Genomic DNA, 23,057 nt, shown 5'->3' on the forward strand with positions numbered 1-23,057 from the left:
AAATGTTGCCGACACAAGGTACGTCAGTGGCTATCAAGGTACCAAATGTCAAAGTACGACTTATTTATTTCCAGTTATAACGATCTTACATAATTTCAATTACATCTGTGTTTCTAATTAATTTCAGTGATAGTTGAAAGGATTTCAGTCAAGGTTTTTTATTTATTTATTTATTTTAATTGTAATTATATTATATTAGAAAGAGATACAAATATTACCTTATCATTTGATTTCTAACTATAAATTTATAGATTTCATCAATCTTATTTTATAATTTCAATTACATCTTTGTTTCCAATTATGATTTCAATCAACCTTATATAATTTCAATTATAGCTTTATTCTGTTGTGTTTTGAATTCTTGATGAAATTCGTATTTCGTTGGGTTTATATTTAAAATTTGATTTGATGTATTAAAAATATATGCTCTCTCACATCCACCATGAACAAAATGGTAACTAGTAGAAAAACAACAAGAAACATTTGCAATCTTATTCATACGTATTCAACATTTAAAAAAGAAAAAAGAAGAAAGAGTCAAAGAAAAAAAAATCGAGAGAGAAAGGGAAGAAAATAAATAGAAAAGAGAGAGAGAGAGAGAGAGAGAGAGAGAGAGAGAGAGAGAGAGAGAGAGAGAAATAATAATGCTTGATCGTGATCCTCTAGAGAAGATTTAGGAGAAAAGTTTAACTTTTCCAAATCCAAGTTTTCCCTTTAGTCATGTGTGAGGAAAGATAAGAGACTAAATAGGAAGGAAGAGAAAACATAAGGAGAAATTTAGGGATCATGAGTTAGTTTCTAATTGAGAATTAATTTGGTTCATCCTTAAAAATTGAATTTTAATTATAGCGGTAAAGAAGAAAATAAGAATAACATGTATATCCTTCATCTTTACTGTTTAAATTGTTTCTAGTATTGGTGGTGGGGAGGCAAATATTGATATTTCACATAGAGAAAGTGAAAAACAAGGAAAAACTAAGAAAACTAATCGAAATTTTTGAAAAATGCACCCCCTGCGGCCCCAATATAGTTCCTCCGCTGACCATCTCTTGGCAATGCTTGGGTCTGAATGAGATCTGTAACCCACGCCCTCTATCTACATAATCAACTCCTTTAATGCAACATAGATTTCTTTTATCTCCACAAGGCCCACAACAATATGTGAGCTGAAGCATTATATGGTTCCGATTCGAAAACCTTTGTAGGTGCAATCGTTAAAACAAACACCATGAAATAGTGAAATGGAAAAGAAAAAAGAAAAAACCAATTCACACAAAGTTAATGTGGTTCACACATAAATGTAGTATACAACATCCACAGGCGAAGAATAAGAGTTATTCATTATCTAGAAGAAAAAGAGATAAGCACGACCAAAGTAATGAGAGTTTTCTAGTAATTTTTGTTTGGGCACACACTTCACATATGTTAAAGCCATTAGATGTATCTAATAGTATGTCATAAGTTTTGGAAAACTGGATCATTTTTCTATAGTTCACATGTCTCAATCTACAACGCAATGTATTAGGATCAATTAAACTTGAACTAGTATGGTTTATTGTCTCATTTCCTAAACTTAGTTTATACATACCATTAATTAGATAAGCACGACCAAAGTAATGAGAGTTAACAGATAAAGTCACACTACCACCATGAAAGGAAATAACATGCCAGCATTGCATAAAAGGTTAGTGAAATTAATTTCTTTTTGAAATTAGGAACTACTTTAACATCTTTTAAAGTTAGTCTCTTACTTGAAAATAGAGTCATATTTGCATGACGTCTTTGGGTTACCATGCCTAATGCTCCATTTGCAACTGTTACAGTATCTGAAACATCAATGCTGTCAGTCAGCAAGTTCTTATTGTGGTAAACATGACATGTAGCTCTTAAGTCCAATCACCAATCTGAAGAAGTACTGGTCTTGACCTCCTCTGCACCCAACATTGCTACAAAGTGTCTAGACTCAGTATTATCAATTATCATATTAACTTCTTTCTTTTTAGTATGTCCATCACTCTGTTTTGGTAGTCTATAGTCAATTGCAAAGTGTCCCCATTTTCCACAATTGTGGCACTTGCCCTTCTTTTTATTTAAGGTAGTCTTTTTGGCCTCCAATTTATTGGGTTCACTTTTGTGTGGCTTGGTTTTCTTAGAATTATGCTTGGGATGAGTGATCATATTCATAGCAGATTTTTGTTTGTTCAACATCTCCAAGTTGTTTCTAAGTCTATTTTCATCTTTGATTCGTATGAACCGTTTGAGATCATCTAGCCCCACCTATACCTTTTTCCTATACATCTCAGTTTTAAATGAGTGTAAAGTTGATGGTAACTTATAAATAATTGCCCTAACAAAAAATTGATCATAAACATTTATTTTTTCTGTGACTAGTTTGGATCTTAGGTTTTCTAGATCTATAACTTGAGGGAGTATTTCTTTGTCTTTAACAAATTTAAAGTCCATGAATTTGTCCACTAGATGAGTTTTTGACAGTTCTTCCTCCTTATATTGAGCATCTAGGTTGTCCCATAATTCCTTAGCACTTTTATTTGCTATAGGTTTTCGCAAGTCTATTTGACATGATATTCAACAAGTAGTCCCTCCAAAAATCCTCATCTCTTGTCCATTGTATTTCATCAACATTCTCATCAGTATCTTCAAAAGAGGTTTGTACCGTATAAAACACATTCAGAAACTTTAATCTAAATTGTGTCTTTCTTTTTTCGGACATAAAACTCGATCCATTAAAGGTATACAGTTTGACCATATCAATTAGAACAACATCCATTACAATCCTTTACAGTAGAATTTACTCACAAATCTATTCAATCCCAAACAATTTTAGTTGGCGTCCGATCTCCTTTTAGAATTTATCGAACAAAAAACATCTCAAGAAAATTGATTATGTTTAAGCACAAGGTTGCTTAAAACATTACACCATAAGTATTTAGATTGGAATACCCAGACCGTTGCTTCCAACTAGCATTTATAGAACCACATTGGGTTCTATTGGTAATTTGATTCTCCCACAAAGGCCCATTACACCGTTAGATCGTAACTAATCTGATGGCCTATATTAGAACATAAGTTGGGTATAACTTGAATACCTCAACATAAGTTGGGTATGACTTAAATACCTCAACACAGATGTGTTGATACATTCTTGTAGGAGAGTGATGTAAAGAGAGATATTGGAGCCTTTTCGAGAAAGAGGGATAATCATGGGTTGATCTAAAAGCTAGAAATTTTGATGGTACAGATGGTTGCATTTGTATAATTGATATGTTTCTGATATGGGTCCAAAACAACAAGGGTTTGAATACAGATAAGAACGATGGTGCGAGACTGTGAAATCACATTGATTGTTGCAGAGATCTCACACCTACACTTTTTCACTAGAAGTAAAATTGCTTGGGTGCTGCACATTAATACGAATTAATGTGCATCACTAAAGTCGAGCTCCACCAGAAGAGTGTATTTTCCTTCTTGATTTCTCTCTCTGTGGGGTTTTTTTTTTGTCAACAAATAAAAGTCATAACATTAAGAAAAATAGTATAAGCCAGGAAACCTGGATGCCAACAAAGAGACATCAACCATGAATAAAGGTGGGATATTCCACCAAGATCGAGAGAGGGAAACAACGTGCCCCCCTAGCAAGAAAATCAACAAAAACATTGTTGACCTTATGGGCTGGGTCTACAAGTGTTTGTTGCTAGGCCAACTTGGCCTTGTGGGCATAGGGGCTCAACTTCAAAGATGAGATAGAGGAATTGATCCCGTGAACCAAAGATGAGGGTTGCCATTGAGTTTGATAGAAAAAGAAGCAGTAGCCAACAGTGTATTCACCGGGCTGCGCCAGTGTTGGTCGAAGCCTAAGAAAGAAAACAAATTGATAGGAACTTGCCATTCGACACGATCGTAGGATTTTGACATATCCAATTTCAAGGCTACATAGCCCGTTTTGCCTTTGGTGTGAGTTATGAAGTGAAAGATTTCATGAACCAAGAAAATATTATCCGAAATTTGCCTCTTTGGGATGAAAGCCCCTTGGAGCAAAGGTGTAACTAAGGGAAGCAATGGTTTTAATCTTAATGCCAAAATTTTAGCAAGAATTTTGTAACTGAAGTTACAAAGACTAATTGGTTTGAAAACCAAGACTTTTTAGGGATAAAGCAGATTAGGGTGTGATTAACTCCCCAAGGCAAGGAGAATGAAGAAAAAAAGGAATTGACATTGAAAAGCATCTCCGAAAATCAAGTCCCATTACTTTTGAACAAACCAATCATTAAAACCATTCACCCCAGGTGCCCTGAAAGGTTTAAGCAAAAATACAACCTGTATAATTTCTTCCATAGAGGGTGTGTCAGTAATGTTGCCAATCCTGACGCCGCAATCCTAGGCACGAAAATGCTTTCAACAAAAGCGAGGTCAAGAGGATTAGATGAAGTGTAAAGATCTTTCGTAAAAGCAGAAAACACTTATGCAATATCTTTGGATTGAGAAAAAATTAGCCCATTAGACACAATAAAGTTTATTCTCCTCTTAAAAGTCATGTGATAGAACCTTTCACGTAGATGGTTACCTTGTAGAGTACACTCTCTCCAATTATCCTTAGGAGAAGGTCACATTCCAGAGGACCTAATGTGCCCATGAGAGATATTGTTCTTCCACATGTCATAAAATGGTTGGCTCTTGCAGATAAGAGTGGTACTCAACATCAACCAACAGGTGTCATGAAGGGCTTCTTTTAAGACCATCTTCTCTAACTCGGACGAGTTGTTGCCTTCCCAACAGTTGCCATCCGAGTTACTCAACTGCCTTGGCCTACCAGTCTTTTCTTTAAATCATTGACTTCTGTTGCTAACATGTTGCTTTTCTATTGGCATTCAACATTAGGTACACCAATAATAATCAACCTCAAAATAGCTTCAACTTCTCCCTCTTCTGCACAATCCGTATAATTGAACTGCAAGTGTTCCTTAAATCAATTTTGTTTCCCACAAATAAGGCAGCAGCGGTTCCCACGGAAACGGATGCTAATGTGAAACTGTCTTATGCTCTTCTTAATTAATTTTATACTTAAAAACCCAATTACTCAAAGTCAAGTCCCACCGTCCACCTTTACCTCTCCATGATTCTTAATGTAATCCTCTTTAATTAAACTAATTACAGTGTTTAGTGTGACATGACCGTTCCTTACTTCTCTGATCTTATCTCCATCTCTAGCTGTTCTCTCATCACCTTCTTCCACATTGCTCTTGGGATTGATTACACACAACTGGATTCTAAAAAGAATCTTAAAAGCAGATTAGATTAGTAAGAGGGATGAAGAGATATTAACAAAAGCATTGCACGTTTTATCATGCAATGGGTATTTAGTAATTAAGATAGATATACTTGAGAAGATACCAAGTAGGATATTCCTACCTACATGCTGGTTAGTTTCTCCTATATAATTAAAGTAAAGATAACCAAACAAGCAGTACCCAAACACAAGAATCCCAGTAGAGAAAGATTGACAACCATGAAAACCAGTTGCAGAGTCCTCGTTCATGTTCTTGTTCTTCAACTTCTAACTGTGCTATGTGTTTCCCAGGATAGTTTTGATTTCTTCTATTTTGTTCAACAGGTTAGTTTACAAGAGAACCAATATTCTCTCGTTCTTCTTTCCTTCCCTTTTCCAAATTTATGTTTGGCTCTTTTTGATGTAGTGGCCAGGATCTTATTGTGATACAAGAAGAAGCTGTTGCTACCCAACCACAGGAAAGCCAGCTGCAGACTTTGGCATTCATGGACTTTGGCCCAACTATGACGACGGATCGTATCCTTCCAGCTGCGATAGCAATGCCGAATTCGATCCTTCTCAGGTATTCTGATCACCTTGTGTTTTTTCTTTCACAGTTCATCTTCTATTCACTCCAAGACTTGGTTGAGAATTTAAGCTAAGATATAGATCAGAAAACAAAACTGAAGTTCATCCTCAATGGGCCTCAACATGTGGTTTCTATAGAATGCCTAACTAGACACACACAAATTGGCTTATTTGATTTCCTTTTTCAAATTTGTATATGTAGATCTCAGATCTGAAAAGTAGTCTGGAAGCAAACTGGCCTACTCTTGCCTGCCCAAGTGCTGATGGTATGAAGTTCTGGTCTCATGAGTGGTTGAAACATGGTTCCTGCTCAGAATCCGTCCTTGATCAACATGGATACTTCCAAGCAGCTCTCAATCTCAAGAAACAAGTGAACCTTCTCCAAGCCCTTCAAAGTGCAGGTATACCTAACATATTATCCACCAATCCAGTGATAAATCTTCAATAACAACACTCGTGTTTGGTTAGGCCTGCTGCCCATTACAAATTAAGGCCTAATTTTGTCCACATTGAGCTTCCTTGTTGCATTCAGTTTCTTTTACAAATAATTTCCAATTTTTCGTTCATTCCTGATTGGACTTTCTGTTGGGAAAATGTTGCAGGAATCAACCCAGATGGTGGGGTTTACAGTGTTGACAAGATTAAGAAAGCCATACAAGATGCCACTGGTTTCACTCCTGGAATCGAGTGCAATGTGGATAGCTCAGGGAACCATCAACTCTACCAAGTTTACTTATGTGTAGACACCTCTGGAACTAACTTCATCGAGTGCCCAGTTGCACCAAGTAGCCGCTGTGGTTCCAAGATCGAATTCCCTACCTTCGGATCAGATAGTCGCACTGAACTGTAACTGAGATTGCCTTCATAACCCATTAGATAGCTTTAGTCTATTTGGTTAGGAAATATGTACGTAAAGCAGCTGCAGCAATCTGGTTAGTCGTGTTGTAGGTTTGGGCTTTCTTGAATTCCTAACTCCCTTTTATTTTCCAATAAACTTGTTTTGATCGAACTTCTCTCTGGTGACCATTGAGCATCTGTGTTCATTTACTAACATGTTTAGGGTTTATCAAGTTTGTTCTTGATGCTAAACTAAACTGTATCTGTAATAGGAAGTCAGAATGGATGATAATCTACCACAGTTCTACACTGATTAACATAGATTGACATGAACATCAATGTATTGATACAAGATTTTTCTTCTACTAAAAAGACAAGGATGCAAGAAATTTTTAGATGAAAGTTCTGATTTTGCTTTGATCATGCCTAGTTAATCACAGGACTGTCCTTATGACCAGTTTAACATTTCAACCACTCGTTGCATCTTTGGGATCACCTTTAAATTCCATGAATTATTTCGTTGCATCTTTAAGAACACTTTTATTTCCATGAATTATTTTGATTTTAGGGCTAGAGAGAGACTGAGAGTTGAGAGGGAGTACGGAAGCACTTAAAGATGACAGGCCAACCTAGCAGAAAAAAACCCTTTAGGGTAAGGTGTAAGGACCACAAGGACCACAAAAGGATTGGCCCTGGGAGTCTCAGGACAAATTTCAAGATGCTTCTCTCTGCCCAAGGAGGTTGTGGCCAATGTGTTTCACGGAAGTGCCCATAAGGGATATGAATGCTCCAATAAAAAGGCATGCCAAAGAGTGTGGCCCACTTTTAGATGGTATAATATATATAATTTGCCCCCTTTATTTTGAGAAAAGATAGATATTGATCACATTAAAATTTAGGGTTTGTTTTTTTCCATTGGAAAGATTAGTGAGCACTCAAATTACATGACATTCAGTTGAAAAATTATAAATTATTCATAATTAAGTTTTGTTATTAAATAATTAATCAAATTAGTTAATTATTGTTATATTTATTTAAAGCACTTAAAATTTGTTCAAATTGAATTGAAGAAGCAATAACAAAGGGTTTTGAAATGGAAGAGATTGAAGCAATCACCAAGAGCTACCGAATCTCTTACCAAAACCAAAATTTGGGACATGGCCTCTAAATCATTTAACTATGTTAATGAAGGTTGCTAAGACAATACAAACAATTACATTTGATACTTTCCCATCCCCAATGCTTCAATCTTGGTTTGAAAAATTAGCTATATCAGCTTCCACCCCAATGATTGTAAATGTTTTTAAGTAATTTAATGAATATTTTCTTTTATCAAAAATATTAATAATAAACAAATTTAAAAAAATTGGATTGACTCAGCAAAAGACATAAATACCCTTACTCCATTTAACTCATTTAGTGGGTGATCTCCCTTCACCCATTTCTTCCTACCCATTGCCTGTCGGAAAAACACTTGCCACCGGCAACTTACTGCCGAATGTCACTGTCTCTCTCTCTCTCTTTCTACAAGAGCAAACAGTAATAAATAACATTAGTTTTGGTGAAGAAGTTAAAAGATGAAAGCTTGGAAAAACTACTATTCTAACTTTGATTTTTTTGTGAACAATTTCACATGAAAGCAAGAAACCCAATTTGTTGGTAATACTCCATATATATCAATATTGTTTAATTGAGGGGGGAAAGATTCCTTACCTGGATTCGCTTTCCCTTTTATAAAGTATTCGCAGCGGAAGTCTAGATCCACGTTCTCGTTCAACCACCAAAGTTCTATCGGGGCGATTCCACAATCACTAGGAAAGGGAATGATATCCACAACCCAAATGCCGTGAATTAATGGAATGAAGATCAAAAGCGAGGAAAAAAAAATTTCCAAGCCTTTGATTCTAAGAGAGAGGGAGAGAGATGGAGCCGCCGTTTCCCAGAGATAAATCTCGTGCGAATGAATCACACACTTATTCACTAATGCGGTGGTTACCAAAATATATAACCCTATTTTGTAACCGCCCTAATAGTGAGTTTCCAGTATTGCCCTTGGGCATTTAATTTATTAATCATATTAATAAATTCCAACGACTCCCACTTGCACAAGGGCAAGTGTTAATCTTTCAATGTGTCCCGACACACTTGTATATCCCGATATACACATTCAATCTCTCCGCTATGTATCCCAGATACATAGACCTCTTGTGTCCCAGACACACATGTATATCCTAGATATATATATTCAATCTCTCTGTTATGTATCCCAGATACATAAACCTCTTGTGTCCCAGACACACATGTATATCCCAGATATACATATATATTGATCTCTTCACTATGTATCCTAGATACATAGACCACCTGTGTCCCAGACACTAATATCCACAAGTCATACGGCAAAATGGGTTGTGCGACCGGTGATATACCTACACGCGTGAGCCCCAAACTAGAAACCTTCCCAGAAGGCCAGAATGGCACATCACTCATAGAAACAAATCAAATAAGCATTAGTATAACATAGTGTCACGTAAGGCCCACTCGACTGAAAGGAAACGATACGGTACACTCCCGCCGGGTCCGGAAAGCAAGTGAAGCGAAGCGCTGTGAGTGTTACCGTCCATACAACGAGTTTGTCACGCTACAGCTCCTGTAGTGAGTGCACCTACCGAGTAAGGTTTGGTAGCAAGCTACCTACTGCGAGTACGGATACGGACTATATCCCGAGAAAGGCAACATTGAAGACAAAGAGTGCCGTACTAAGAACACTAATGGACCATAAGGTCCAGGACTCACACAATGAGAGGAGCAGGGATCCATCCTCTTATTTCCAATGATCGCTAAGCACACATAGTATGATATATGTGCTATGGTGGAGCATTCTATATACAATAGAACGTATGTCCATCTTAACACCATACAGGTCTTAGTCTAGTCGCAACCTCTTGCGCCTAACCCGAGTTTCTTTATTGTCGCCACCCTAGCGCCACATAAAGTACTAGCACCTTGCTCTTATAGGCAACATGAATAGTGGGAACATTCATGTCGATTCTCTTCACAATAGAGAAACTCATCTTGATTCCAAATCAAGGCGACATCATGATTATGAATTGACCTACACAAAGTCATTCACAATCCGTCTCATCTCTCGCTCGCCTCCAAGGCGCCGAGGCGAATGCTCGTGTGAGTGAGCCATTCTCTTGCCTATTGACATATCTTGTTTTATGCTAGAAGAAATACAATCACATGAAAGTGAATAAGAATAAATGCTGGAATGAACTCATATTACTCATTAATAAGAAAGTCTCAGTACAAAAATAAGTCACAATCTACGCAAGCCCAAGGATTTTACATGAGAAATAAAACATCCTTGGCTATAGGTTTGGTAAGAGGGTCACACCATCCGACTAGTAGATATGTGCTTAAGTACAACTTTCTTCCTTAATGTAATGTCTCTAATAAAGTGATATCTCAACTGTATATGTTTGGTCTTCCCATGATACTTGGGGTCCTTGACATAGCTAAGAGCCGCCGTACTATCATAGTAGACAAGGGCAGCTTCTTTGGATGTCATCACAATCCCATATGTCGAAGGAATCTCCTCAACCAAACAGCCTCTTGAACCGCAGCTGAGCATGCCACATACCGCTCCATGGTAGAGGATATACAAGCCGCCTTCTACACCATGAAATGGCCCCGCCATTCAGCAAGAAAGCATATCCAGAGGTTGATTTGCGCCGATCGATGTCTCCAGCCCGGTTGGCATCACTATAGCCAACTAAGCGCAAATCAATCCTTGGTAACACAACATGTAGTTACTCGTTCCTTTGAGATATCTCAATATCCTCTTGACGCTTCAGTGCTCTATGCCCAGGTTTGATTGGTACCAACTAACCAAACCCACGCATAACAAATATCCGGCCTAGTACACATCATAGCGTACATAAGGCACCCACCGCACTAGAATATGGAACTCTTTCCATCTTGGTTTTCTCCTCTAGAGTCTTAGGACCCATATCAAGGCTCAAATGCAAACCCTTCTCCACTGGAGTATCATATGGTTTGCGGTTGTGCATCGATCTCGTCAAGACATTGTCAATATAGGTCTCTTGAGATAAACCCAGAATCTCTTTGCCTATTTCGACAATCTAGACACCAAGCACATAGCTTGCTTCACCCATGTCCTTCATATCAAATACGGAGGACAACCATTTCTTAATGGTTTCCAATAGCTCCTTGCTATTGCTAGCCATAAGTATGTCATCTACGTACAAGTGTGAATGACATAATTATTATCAGATCTCTTGGTGTAAACACGGTGGTCTTCCTCAAGCATGGAAAAACCATTTCCATCATAGCGGTGGAAGCCACATTCCACTGTCTAGATGCTTGCTTTAAGCCAATATGGACTTCTTAAGCTTGCACACTTTGTGCTCAAGTCCATTTGCTTCAAAACCTTGAGGTTGATCCATATAGATCTCTTCCTCAAGTTCTCCATTAGAAAAGCAGTTTTACATCCATCGATAAAGCTCCAAGTCCAACCGAGCAATAATGGCTAGTATGAGGCGAATTGAGGCAAACCTAACCACGGGAAAAAGTTTCCTCATAATCAACGCCCTCTCGTTGGGTGTAGCCCTAGCCACTAAACGAGCCTTGAATCTCTCAATAGATCCATCCGCCTTCCTTGATCTTGAGAACCCACTTGTTCCCAATGCCTTCGGCCTGGTGGCAAGTCAACCAAGTCCCAGACATGATTGACTCATCGACTCCAACTCTTCCTTTATTGCTTTCAACCATCCTGAGCACCCCAAGAGCCCGCGCCTTTGGTTCATGCTCATCGACCGAAGTCATCTCACGCGATCTCTTCAGGAGTTACCATGTAGGCTCATCCTCTATGTCGAAACGTCGACGAGGAACTAGCCCCACCCACTATGCGCAAGTGCATGTCCGATTGCTCACCGCCTAAGGTAGCTATCACATTTGCACTCCCACTCCCACTAGGATCTTCCGGATGAACCCCAAGTTCATTATCCAAATCGAATCCTGGAGTGACAAGACCACTATCTTGTATCTCAAAGAATTCCGATGATTCTTTGTTAACCCGAAAGAGATGGAAAATCATTCTCCAAGAATGTTGCATCCCTAGACTCAAGTTCCGTTCTCCTCTCATTCTCATCTAGTCCAATGAAGACATGGCCCTTTGAGGGTTAGAATATCTCACAAAGATACACTTTCTTCCTTTGGGTCCAAGCTTTCCATATTGGTGAGAAGTAGGGTGAACATATCCGCACATCCCCATGCCCAAGTAACTCAAATCGCTCCTTCGGTCCACAACTCATATGGTGTGGAAGGAACCAATTGGTTGGAACTCGTGAGGATATAGGCCCGATCAGCAAAGCATCTCCCCAATAAGAGATGGGTAGATTTGCCTGCGCCATCATGGATCTCACCATGTCTAGCAAGGTTCTATTCCTCCTCTCACAGCCCCATTTTCTGTGGAGTCCCCGGAATAGTAAGTTGTCTAGATATCCCCTTTTCATCACATAACCCTTTGAACATATCGGAGAGATACTCTCTACCTCTATCCGTTCTAAGAGTTTTAATCTTTTATCTAACCGATTCTCAACTAAGCTCATGAATTTCTTAAAACATTCCAGAGCTTTTGACTCATGAGAAATTAGATAAATGTGACCATACCGTGTATAGTCATCTATGAATGTGATGAAATAAGCCCTGTCCTTTCTAGTATGCACATTCATGGGTTCACACACATCCGAATGGATAAGTTCTAAAGGAAGAGAGGCTCTCAAAGCCTTTTAAATGGTTTTCTAGTTGCTTTTCTGCTAGACATGACTCACAAGTTGGCAAATCGAGATAGTGAACCTTGGCCTAAGAGACCTTCTCTTGCCAACCTGCTCATCCTATCTAAGCCAATATGTCTTAGTCTAGCATGCCACAAATTAGAAACAATACACACGGTATCTTGGCAAACAAAAACACTACTAGAATTAAATGAATAATCAATTGTATCCAATACAATGAAACCATTCAAGAAAATCATAACCATAAACCGTATCACCCCAGATACAAAACCAAAGAATTGTTTTCAAATACAACTCTAAAACCATGTCTCATAAACCACTCTTGTTCTGTTCCCACCTCTATTACTTTGCCTAGACCACTAAGGTTGAGCTCTCTCCTCTTGCGCAAGCCCGCACCCTTACTAGTGCTGCTTCAGCAGCAACTACTTCAACTACTTCAGGTGAGGGACATCGCCAACATCCGATCCTCCTCTAGCTCAAGGTGCTTGGCAACTTGATCAAATGTCTTGACCTCATCAACATGAGTCAAGAAGATCTTCATTTGCTCCCAAGACTTAGGCAATGACCCGATGACTCGAGACTTGCTCCTCATCGGTCTCCGCCCCACATGCACTCAACTCACTAATCATGTTAGACATGATGGTTACATGCCGCCTCATGGTGTGACCCCGGCGCATCTTATAACCGTCAAATGTGAGTCCAGTGGCGGCCTCTTGTGGTGGAAGTCCCTCCATACTGAAACTTCACAGCCTCCCACAAAGACTTCAGTCCTATGCTCTCAAACCGAAGCATCAGGTCATTCCTCATGGTGCTTAGGATACTAATCCTAGCTACCTAGTATTTCCTCTTCCAGGCATTGTAAAGCTCAAGGTTCCGCTATCGTCAGTGGTACCTTCCTCGAGTGGGGATATGGTCTAGTTTACGGTTTCCAGCATGTTCTATTCTTCTAGGAGATCTGCACCTTTCGGTGCCAAAGGTCATAATACCTCTCATTCGGTTTATCTCCTTCGAAGTTAGCAACAATGCTCTTGGTAGTAGCCATTTATTCTAGAGACATTACATACTAGGATGAGTTCAACTATTCTAGCATAAAACACAACTCAAGCAACAAACAAATCACACTAGCATAGTCAACCTATGGGATAAGCATTTAAACCAAAAGAGATGCTAAAAAACATTCAATCAAATTCTCATGCAAACCCACATAGACTTATACACTAGTTTGATTCTGTGCATGAAACATGATTGATAGACCCAAAATAAAAAATAGTTTTATTAAAATAAAACATGCAATCATGTTAAAGCTATGAGGTGGTTCACCAGAACACTTCACCTCATTAGCTCCCACTAGGCCCCACTAGCCCCAATCCCAAACATCACACAGATTGTTGGGCCATTGGTGTCCAATAAGTTAGAAACACATTCCGAACCGGACAGACCAATATCCAAAAAATCCATCTCCCAGAGGACCCGCACGAATTCGCCGCTTATCCCAGACGAAAATCCATCCGCATCAGACAAAACGCTTTTTCAATTTTTATGAACGAAATTTTCCAAAAACGGTAAAACACGTTTTTCACTCAAAAAAATCATCCAAAAATACATGAAAAAAAATCCATCAATAAATTTTAAACAAAATTAATTATCATGGGTAATCAATTCATACAAAAATTTACAAGGGAAATTCTCAAGAATCTCCCACTCGGATCCGAACCCAAAACATAAGGGTTTCCAAAAACCCTAACAATTCTCCCATGGGTTTCAATTAAACCCTTGATCCTCCCATTGGATCCATACAATAAAATAAACAATGGGGAGGAACAAAGAACGGGAACCCGTGGCTCGATGCCAATGTTGGTAATACTCCATATATATCAATATTGTTTAATTGATGGGGGAAAGATTCCTTACCGGATTCGCTTCCTTTTATGAAGTATCCAGAATCTAGATCCACGTCGTCAACCACCAAAGCTCTATGGGCATTCCACAATCACTAGGAAAGGGAATGATATCCACAACCCAAATGCCGTGGATTAATGGAATGAAGATCAAAAGCGAGGAAATTTTTTTTTCCAAGCCTTTGATTCTAAGAGAGAGGGAGAGAGATGGAGCCGCCGTTTCTCAGAGATAAATCTCGCGCGAATGAATCACACTTACTCACTAATGCGATGGTTACCAAAATATATAACCCTATTTTGTAACTGCCCTAATAGTGAGTTTCCAGTATTGCCCTTGGGCATTTAATTTATTAATCATATTAATAAATTCCAACACAATTGATAATAGTTGAAGAAAATGAAAACCCGTCTCTCGTAGTTGATTTCCTAAACAACTTCACATAAAAGTAGGAAACCTTGTTGAGTATGGCTCATGCTTCTCATTGTGTTGCCGACGAACATAAGAGTCCTGCTCCTTGGTGAGTGGTGATGAAGATGATGAAGCCGATGAGGGCGGTGATAACGAAGAACATGGTGAAAAGGTAAAGCTAGAGAAGGAAGGTGTTACGGTAGCAAGCGTCAGTGAAACTAGCAAGTGAAATAGCCATGATAGAGACGTGATGACGACTAGTGGCCACTACAAGAACCTTAAGCAATCGGTGATGTTCACTTTGGTTGAGAGAGAGTGTGAACGGTAGGAAGCTAGCTATGGTAAGGGGTAGGAAGAAGATGGGTAGTCTCCCTGCACCCATTGAATTAGTTAAATGGGCATAAAGGTATTTATGTCATTTGTCAATTAATCTTGAATTGAAGGTGAAGACATTTAAGTAATTTTATCAGTCATTTAAACGCATTACTTAATTGAAAGTAATTATAAATTTTCAGGTGAACTATAAAATTTACATCACAACACTGGGTGGTCACTAGTTTTGCCCAAATAATAGAAAATAACTTGTAAAAAAAACTCTAAAATTTATGATGTCAATTTAAAACGTGAGGAAAAGCAAAAGATCTCTTTATCTCTTTTGCACTCGAATTTATTTATTTTTGTGTAGGTGAATAATTATCAAATTACAAATGGCATTGGAAGTACCATTTTTTTTTTTTTTAATTTCGTTTGGGGAAGAGGTTAAACATAGAGGCATGGTACCTCGTGTCGGTGATATTTTGAGGTTTCGTTAGGGGGCGACACCGACTTTACTTTTTGTCGGCAATATATCGTGGTTTCGATCGGCGGGTACCTATCTATTCTCGAAAATATGTAATGGGAGCTTCTACCACCACCACCTTTGCCGATGGAGGAAGGAGGATTGCTGCTGGACATTTTGAGGAAAAGTGGTGGGGGATGCAAATTTCATATCTCCAAGGTGAGAGAGTGATAGAAGGAATAATGGAGAGATGCAAATTTTCTAGCTTCTCTTTCATTCTCTCTCTCTCTCTCACGAAGTGGTGTGTTCTTATCGGCAACGCCATCGATCTGCTTGTCCTCCTCCGGGAAAAGCAATTCGGCAGCACCAGCAAACCTATGCCCCAAAAATCTCTATCTCTGCAAAATCAACACCAGCGACTATCTCTTTTTGCAAAAATCTCTCTGTTTCCAATGAATATCTCTCTCTCTATCTGCAAAAATCTGCAAGTCATCTCCAGCGATTTCTCTCTCTCTCTCTCTCTGCAAAAATCTCAGAATATCTCCAGCGATCTCTTTCTCTCTCTCTCGCTGAAAAATCTGCAGAAATCTCCAGCGATCTCTTTCTCTCTCTCTCTGAAAAATCTGCAGAAATCTCCAGCGATCTCTTTCTCTCTCTCTCGCTACAAAAATCTGCAGAAATCTCTAGCGATCTCTTTCTCTCTCTCGCTGAAAAAATCTGCAGCTTCTCTCTCTCTCTCTTGCTCCAGAAATCTCCAGAGATCTCTTTCTCTCTCTCGCTGAAAAAATCTGCAGAAATCTCCAGTGATTTCTTTCTCTCTCTCGAAAAAAATCTATAACTCATCTCCAACGATCTCTCTCTCTCATTGCAAAACTCTGCAGCTCATCTCCAGCGATCTCTCTCTCTCGTTGCAAAAATCATCTCCAGCTCTGCTATCCAGCAAACAATGAACTGAATGAAGAACTTTTAACCCTTTTAAATATCAGTGACATTTCGCCGATATTTCAGGATTTCGGTGGTTTCGCTGGCCATCGACACCCGACTTAAAACCGACTTTTCGAACATTGCATAGAGGTAACCGACGATTTTCTTATTATGTCTTTTTTTTCTTTTCTTTTCGTTGTGATTCTTATCTCGTCTTATATTTTTCTTAAGTATTTGTGTTTATTAGTTTATTACTTATCTCAAATTCATTTTTTTTAAATAATAAAAATTTATAAAAATATGAAGACTTAGAATAGCACCCGCACCACAAATATCATTTAATGTAACATTACATTTATAAAATATAAAAAAATATCCATCATGTAAACAACTCTCTACATGACCAGTAAACGGTGTGAACGTAATATTTTGCCTTCTTCTCGGATTTAAATACGTTAATAATAATGTATATTGACTTTCTAAGAAACATCTATTACATTGATTTAATTAATAAAAAATATGTTTCATCATGTCTTATGTTCTTTTAATTATGAACATCAAATAATTAGATAATGTGAAAAGAAAAACAAATACGACCTTAAGGAATCTCATTAGATGATGATAAAAAACAGAGACTAAGGTCTATTATGTTACACATGCATCAGTGTCATGCTTTGATAATTCCAATGTGTAAATGCATTTTATAGTTTGTATAATAATTTGAAGGAAAAATAATTGCAAGATGGTTTCATACATCTCTGACCATGAAAAAGAAAAAAAAATTAATTTTAAGATTGATTGATTTCATTTTGTTTGAAAATAGATTACTTGAGGGACTATTTTTTACTTTAACCATGGCTTTTCCTTGTTGTTAAAAATTACTCTACAGCAAACCACTAGTGCTTTAATTTTTTACCTCCAAAAACAAATAAAAAAAAGTGCTATATGAAAATGATGTAAAATTTCTATTTTCCTCGCATGAAAAAACTGAAACCACACACTTTTTCTTTGCTAAATTATTGCTATGAAACCATATATCTTCACCTTCAAGAATCACCCATTAGTTGTATCTTATCTAGATTTTTCATTTCATATAAAATAACTGAAAATTTTATGCTTACAATTCCCTTTCTGCTAATCACCAAACTAGTTAGACTTTTGAGTGCAATTTAATTTCATAAATCTGTTCATCAACTTGTTGTCTATGGATTTTTTTCTTAATGGGAAAGAAAATTGTTTTAAACAACTTATTACCTTATATGTAATCCACAACTTTCTTCTCATCTTTTATTAATTTGTTATTGAGTTCACATTTATTTTTATTTTAAAGTGAAGAAAACAAATTTTAAAAAATAAAAATGTAGATACTTATCCTCTCCTTAGAATAGCACACCCGCCGCGTATATTAGTAAATTTATCATTAAATATAATATATTTATTTTTTCTTCTGAAAAATCATTTGTATTAAGATAGTAAAAGAAAATTTATAATTTTACATTATATACACTATGTCAGGGACTTCAGTAACTGTACCTAATACACCCAAGCTCATTAGAACCCCAAAGAGAACATGGTGCAATTTCAAACTAGACAGGGATACAACTTAAGCACTAAACTGATATCTCGGCATACCATTAAATGTAACAATACATCTATAAAATTTATAAAAAAAAAATAAAAAAATTACATGGTTGGACACTTAAGTTGGGCCTAAATTTTTGACTCTCGACTTAAATGAGATTCCCATTTTTTAAATTGCCCTCAATTCACTTTTTTTTTCAAAATTCCAATTGACCCACTGTAAACTTTTCTGTTAACTTTGAATTTAAAATAACTATTTTGCCTTCAATTCATTTTGACTCTTTTCTTGCTGACAAATTTTCTTTCCTGAACTATTCTGAAACTTTTTCTCTTTGACCTCTTGGGGCTTTCTTTCTTTCAAACTCGAGTAGAATTATTTACGAAAGATCTAGAGTGAATGGAAGACTAAAAACAGAAAAAAGAAGGGAGGCAGTCAATAGACAAGTGAAGAAGATAAGGTTGGTGGAGAAAACAACTACTCTTCCAACGTTTCGACTTTATCTTCAAGTCTTTCAAATTTCATTTCTTCACGACACCATCTCACCGTCTCCATCTCTTGAGTGATTCTATGGGTTTTGTAGACTATTTCACAAACAATACTGTATCATCTATCCGCTCATGCTAATTGCTGCTCTAACCCCTCCTTAATACCTTGGGTTTAATGAGTTCAGGTGACTCACAGTAACCCAGGGAGTTGGTAAATTTGAAAAAATTAAGTGAGATTTGATAAAATAAAAAATTTATATTTCTTTTCATCTCATAAGCAAAATTGTCATTTTATTTTCAAAATTAATAGATAGATAACAGTAAGTAAATTATAATTTTGTAGACAATTTAAAATATTTTCCAATCAAGTGAACAGTCAAGAATTTCAGCCCAACTTAAGTGGGCACCTTAAGAAAAATTCAAAATAATAAAAATAAAATCCGTCATGGAGACAACTCTTGTATGCGATGTTTTGTTTTTTTTTTGGTATAATTGTATGCAATGTTTACAATATAATATTTTGCTCTATTCTAAGATTTGAACATGACGAAGTGTACTGACTTTCTAAGAAACATCTCTTAATATTTGTTTAATAAATAAGAATGGATTTCATCGTGCCCTCTAGTTACTGTAAGTATGAATATAGAATTTTTTTTGATAATGTGAAGAAAAAAATCGATACGGCCTTGGAGAATCTCGTATGTGAACAAAATAAAAAATATAATTAAGGTCTATTAATTATGTTATACATGCATCAGTGTCGTGCCTTTGGTTGTTGCAATCGATGTTAATGCATTTTATAGTCTCTATTATAGTTTTACGGGGAAAAACAATTAGAATCTTTTCTCAAACACATGTTAGAAAGGAAAAATAATTATAAAATTTACTGATTTCATTTTTTTTAATTTCATTTTGTTTGAGATTACTTGAGACCCTGTTTGGTTACATGATTCTAGAGATTTGAAATCTTTGAATTTATAAATGAGAGATTTATACCCGTTTGGTTATATGAATCTCTGGATTCATGAAATCTAAAGATTTACTTTTTAACATTAAAAACGTGAGTCTGTAAATTATGGGTATAAGGTGAAATCTAGAGATTTCATCTCTACTATAAAAGTGTTAAACATTTGAACCATGACTTCATAAATATTTTTTAATGATGAATCTATAGATTTCATTCCAAAGATTCAAGCTAACCATATGGTTAATTTTATAAACCATGACTCCAGAGATTTCAAATCTTCAGGTTCAAGTAACCAAACAGGCCCTGAAGGACTATGTTATACTGTAACCATGGCCTTCAAAATTACTTTAAAGCAAACCGCGTTTGCTAGTGCTGGCCTACCGAAAAAAAGGAAAGAAAAAATAAAATAAAAAACATACCATATGAAAGTGATGCAAAAATTCCATCTTCTTCACATAACAAAAACTGAAACAACACTTTTTCTTTTACTAAATTGGTGCTATATATGAAACCCTACATATTCAGCTTCAAGAAACACCCATTAGTTGTATATATCATCTATAGTTTTCATATAAAATAACAGAAAATTTTATGCTTACGGTTCCCTTTCTGCTAGTCACCAAACTAGTTAGTTAGACTTTTGACTGCAATTTAATTTCATAACTATCTGTCCAACTTGTTGCCTACGGATTTTTTTTTTCTTTTTCTTAATGGACAATATTTTAAACAACTTATTACCTTATGTGTATGTCCTTGATCAGGTCAGCATCAATTAGTTTTTTCTTGGCAAACCATCAGAATCCAGTTCTTTACAAATCCCACAAGTTATCTCCCAGCTAGTTTATGAAGAGTTGATAATGAAGTCATCTTTCTTGGAAGACAGTGACTAATCAGAATGCTTCCGACGAGGAAACTCCCTAGAATGCTCTTCGAAGATAGATTAGAGAAGGAAGGGAGAGATTAAATAATAGAATAGAACAACTCTGCACGTCAAACCAATTAAGTAATGTACTAAGTCTGGATATACTTATTGGCAGAATATTCCTACCACACGGCATGGTTTTTGCTTATAAGTAAAGATGACAAAGCTTCAAAGAAACCAAACAAGCAACACAAAAACATAAGAACCCTTCACCCTGATCCAACCCAGTAGTAGAGAGAACCATGAAGACCAGTTGCAGGGTTTTCATTCCAATTCTTGTGATCCAGCTTCTGACTGTTCTATGTGCTGCATCAAGAGATTTTGATTTCTTTTACTTTGTTCAGCAGGTCAGTTTACAAGAGGGAACCTCTTCTTTTTTTTTTCCTTTTTCTCTTCACTGAAGAGGTTCTTGATTTAGTTTAAAAGCTTTATTCAATTTGTTGCCAAACTTTTTGTAGTGGCCAGGTTCCTACTGTGATACAAAGAGAAGCTGCTGCTACCCAACAACAGGAAAGCCAGATGCAGACTTTGGCATTCATGGCCTTTGGCCCAACTATGATGATGGAACTTATCCCTCTAACTGTGATAGCAGCACCAGATTTGTTGCAACTGAGGTGCTCCCTTCTCCTTTCCTTTCTTGTGTACTCATCATTTCCTTTTTCTGTATTTCTTTGGTTGAGTTGGGTATTAATTTAACTTCTATGACAAGTTATTGCCAACGATGAAGAAACTAAGCTCTTTGACTTGCACAGGTGACCAAACTTGATCAATCAAAGCTCATTACCTGTTTGGGTTCCTTTCAAATCCATCTATCTGTGTTGCCCAACTGTCAACTTTAACAACCAATAACTAACTTTATTTCTTTGTCAGCTAATTTGCTATATGGGGTCCAAAACAGTAGAACCAGCATGTTCAAATGTTTTAATGGAGCATATTAGGGTTCTGCAGACCCAGAACCAATTCAGATCAGCTCTATTCATTGACAGCCGAATCCAATGTTTTCAAATGGATCATTTTTTTTTGCCAAAATTAAATCCCTATGAAATTCTAAAATCCCAGTTGAATTTTTTTTTAGCTGAATCCAATGTTTTAAATGGATCATTTTTTTAGCCAAAATTAAATCCCTATGAAATTCTAAAATCCCAGTTGAAATATTTTTTTTCCTGTAATCCCAGTTAAAATATTCATATATCCAAAAGATCGGATATATAATCAGTTAATTCATCCAAATACAAAAGGGATGGTTGCTAGATGAAGTGTACAAAGTTCTTTGAGAAGTATGGTCCACAAGGACCACAACACCTTCTCATTTTTTTTTTTAAATTTCTGAGAAAAAGATTATTTCTTTAACTTTAAATTTTTTTGATCATCTTCCATGATTACATGGATAACTATCCTTAAGATTTGATTTTATATTTTCTAGCTTATCTAAATGGTACTTTAATACTAAAGAACTTAGAAAGACTTGGTTGAGTTAGGTTGAGCACCAAATGGGCTTATTTATATTCTTTGTCTTCTTCTAATTTCCTTTTCAAATTTATATTTGTAGATCACAGACCTGATTGACAGTCTCCAGAAAGACTGGCCTACACTTGCTTGCCCAAGCAGCGATGGTTTGAAATTCTGGTCTCATGAATGGTTGAAACATGGGACCTGCGCAGAATCTGTCTTTGATCAACATGGATACTTTGAAGCAGGTCTCAAACTTAAGAAAAAAGTGAACCTTCTCCAAGCCCTTGAGAATGCAGGTATGATCTGTTAAAATCACACGCTAATCCCTCTTTGTCTCCTATTTGAGTATCAATTTATCCCAGAAAAGGCAAACAAAGCCAGGGACAATAGCCCAGAAACAAAAGGCAAAATCCAAATTTAAAGCCTAACTTTGTCTAAATTGGGTTGGGTTGTTTCTTAAACCTATTGAAAATTTGTTTATCACCCAATTCAGCCCAGTTCCTTCTGAGCTCAATTGACAAATCTGCAGGGTCTTATAAAGAGAGAAGTTGCAATTGTTCTTCTTTCCTGGGTTATTGATTGCACCTGGTGGCAAAATCTTGCAGGAATTAAACCAGATGGGAAGTTTTACAGCGTGGAGAAGATTAAGGAAGCTATAAAGGATGCCATTGGATTCACTCCTGGAATTGAATGCAATGTTGATAGGCATAAGAACCATCAGCTGTACCAGGTTTACTTGTGTGTAGACAGTTCTGGCTCTGAGTTCATTGAGTGCCCAGTAGCACCAAGCAGCCGCTGTAGAGGGGAGGTTGAATTCCCTCGTTTCGGTTCAAGGGGAAGAGAAGATTTTGATCACGAGGAACTGTAGTAGATTTTGTCTTCATAAATCCAGGAGCTTATTTGGCTAATAAGAAGCTCTAAATGTTTGAAAAAAATAGAACAGGTCTCACCCCTTACCCTGGTTCTATGTAGGCTTTTTTTTGTAGCTTTGGGTTACCTTAGCTCCCAATTTCCTTTTATGTTTTAATAAAACTTCTTAAAGAACATTTATAAAAGAAGGGAAGCCTCCTCATTTTCACAGATCAATGCTTTCGATTATGAAAACTAGA

General features: G+C 36.9%; 2 protein-coding genes across 2 annotated transcripts; both read left to right on the forward strand.

Annotated features, from left to right (window-relative positions):
* Positions 1-5,468: 5,468 nt before the first annotated feature.
* Positions 5,469-7,111, forward strand: LOC149012695 (intracellular ribonuclease LX-like). The gene is made up of 4 exons (XM_089159971.1): positions 5,469-5,629; positions 5,712-5,867; positions 6,075-6,273; positions 6,475-7,111. Exons 1-4 carry the CDS (start codon positions 5,525-5,527, stop codon positions 6,720-6,722), a joined length of 708 nt encoding a protein of 235 aa, XP_089016097.1. The 5' UTR covers positions 5,469-5,524; the 3' UTR covers positions 6,723-7,111.
* Positions 7,112-20,662: 13,551 nt separating this feature from the next.
* On the forward strand, positions 20,663-23,057 carry LOC149012696 (ribonuclease 3-like). The gene is made up of 4 exons (XM_089160025.1): positions 20,663-20,843; positions 20,955-21,110; positions 22,046-22,244; positions 22,554-23,057. Exons 1-4 carry the CDS (start codon positions 20,739-20,741, stop codon positions 22,814-22,816), a joined length of 723 nt encoding a protein of 240 aa, XP_089016151.1. The 5' UTR covers positions 20,663-20,738; the 3' UTR covers positions 22,817-23,057.

Source organism: Hakea prostrata, chromosome 6 (assembly GCF_041222555.1).
Source record: "Hakea prostrata isolate BN-2017 chromosome 6, UWA_Hpros_2, whole genome shotgun sequence".
NCBI classification, from domain to species: domain Eukaryota; kingdom Viridiplantae; phylum Streptophyta; class Magnoliopsida; order Proteales; family Proteaceae; genus Hakea; species Hakea prostrata.

Coding starts and splice junctions, on each gene's coding strand:
- LOC149012695 (XM_089159971.1), top strand. CDS start 5,525: ATGAAAACCAGTTGCAGAGTCCTCGTTCATGTTCTTGTTCTTCAACTT. Junction 5,630..5,711: donor TCTTCTATTTTGTTCAACAG/GTTAGTTTACAA, acceptor TTTTTGATGTAG/TGGCCAGGATCTTATTGTGA. Junction 6,274..6,474: donor CCAAGCCCTTCAAAGTGCAG/GTATACCTAACA, acceptor AAAATGTTGCAG/GAATCAACCCAGATGGTGGG.
- LOC149012696 (XM_089160025.1), top strand. CDS start 20,739: ATGAAGACCAGTTGCAGGGTTTTCATTCCAATTCTTGTGATCCAGCTT. Junction 20,844..20,954: donor TCTTTTACTTTGTTCAGCAG/GTCAGTTTACAA, acceptor AACTTTTTGTAG/TGGCCAGGTTCCTACTGTGA. Junction 22,245..22,553: donor CCAAGCCCTTGAGAATGCAG/GTATGATCTGTT, acceptor AAAATCTTGCAG/GAATTAAACCAGATGGGAAG.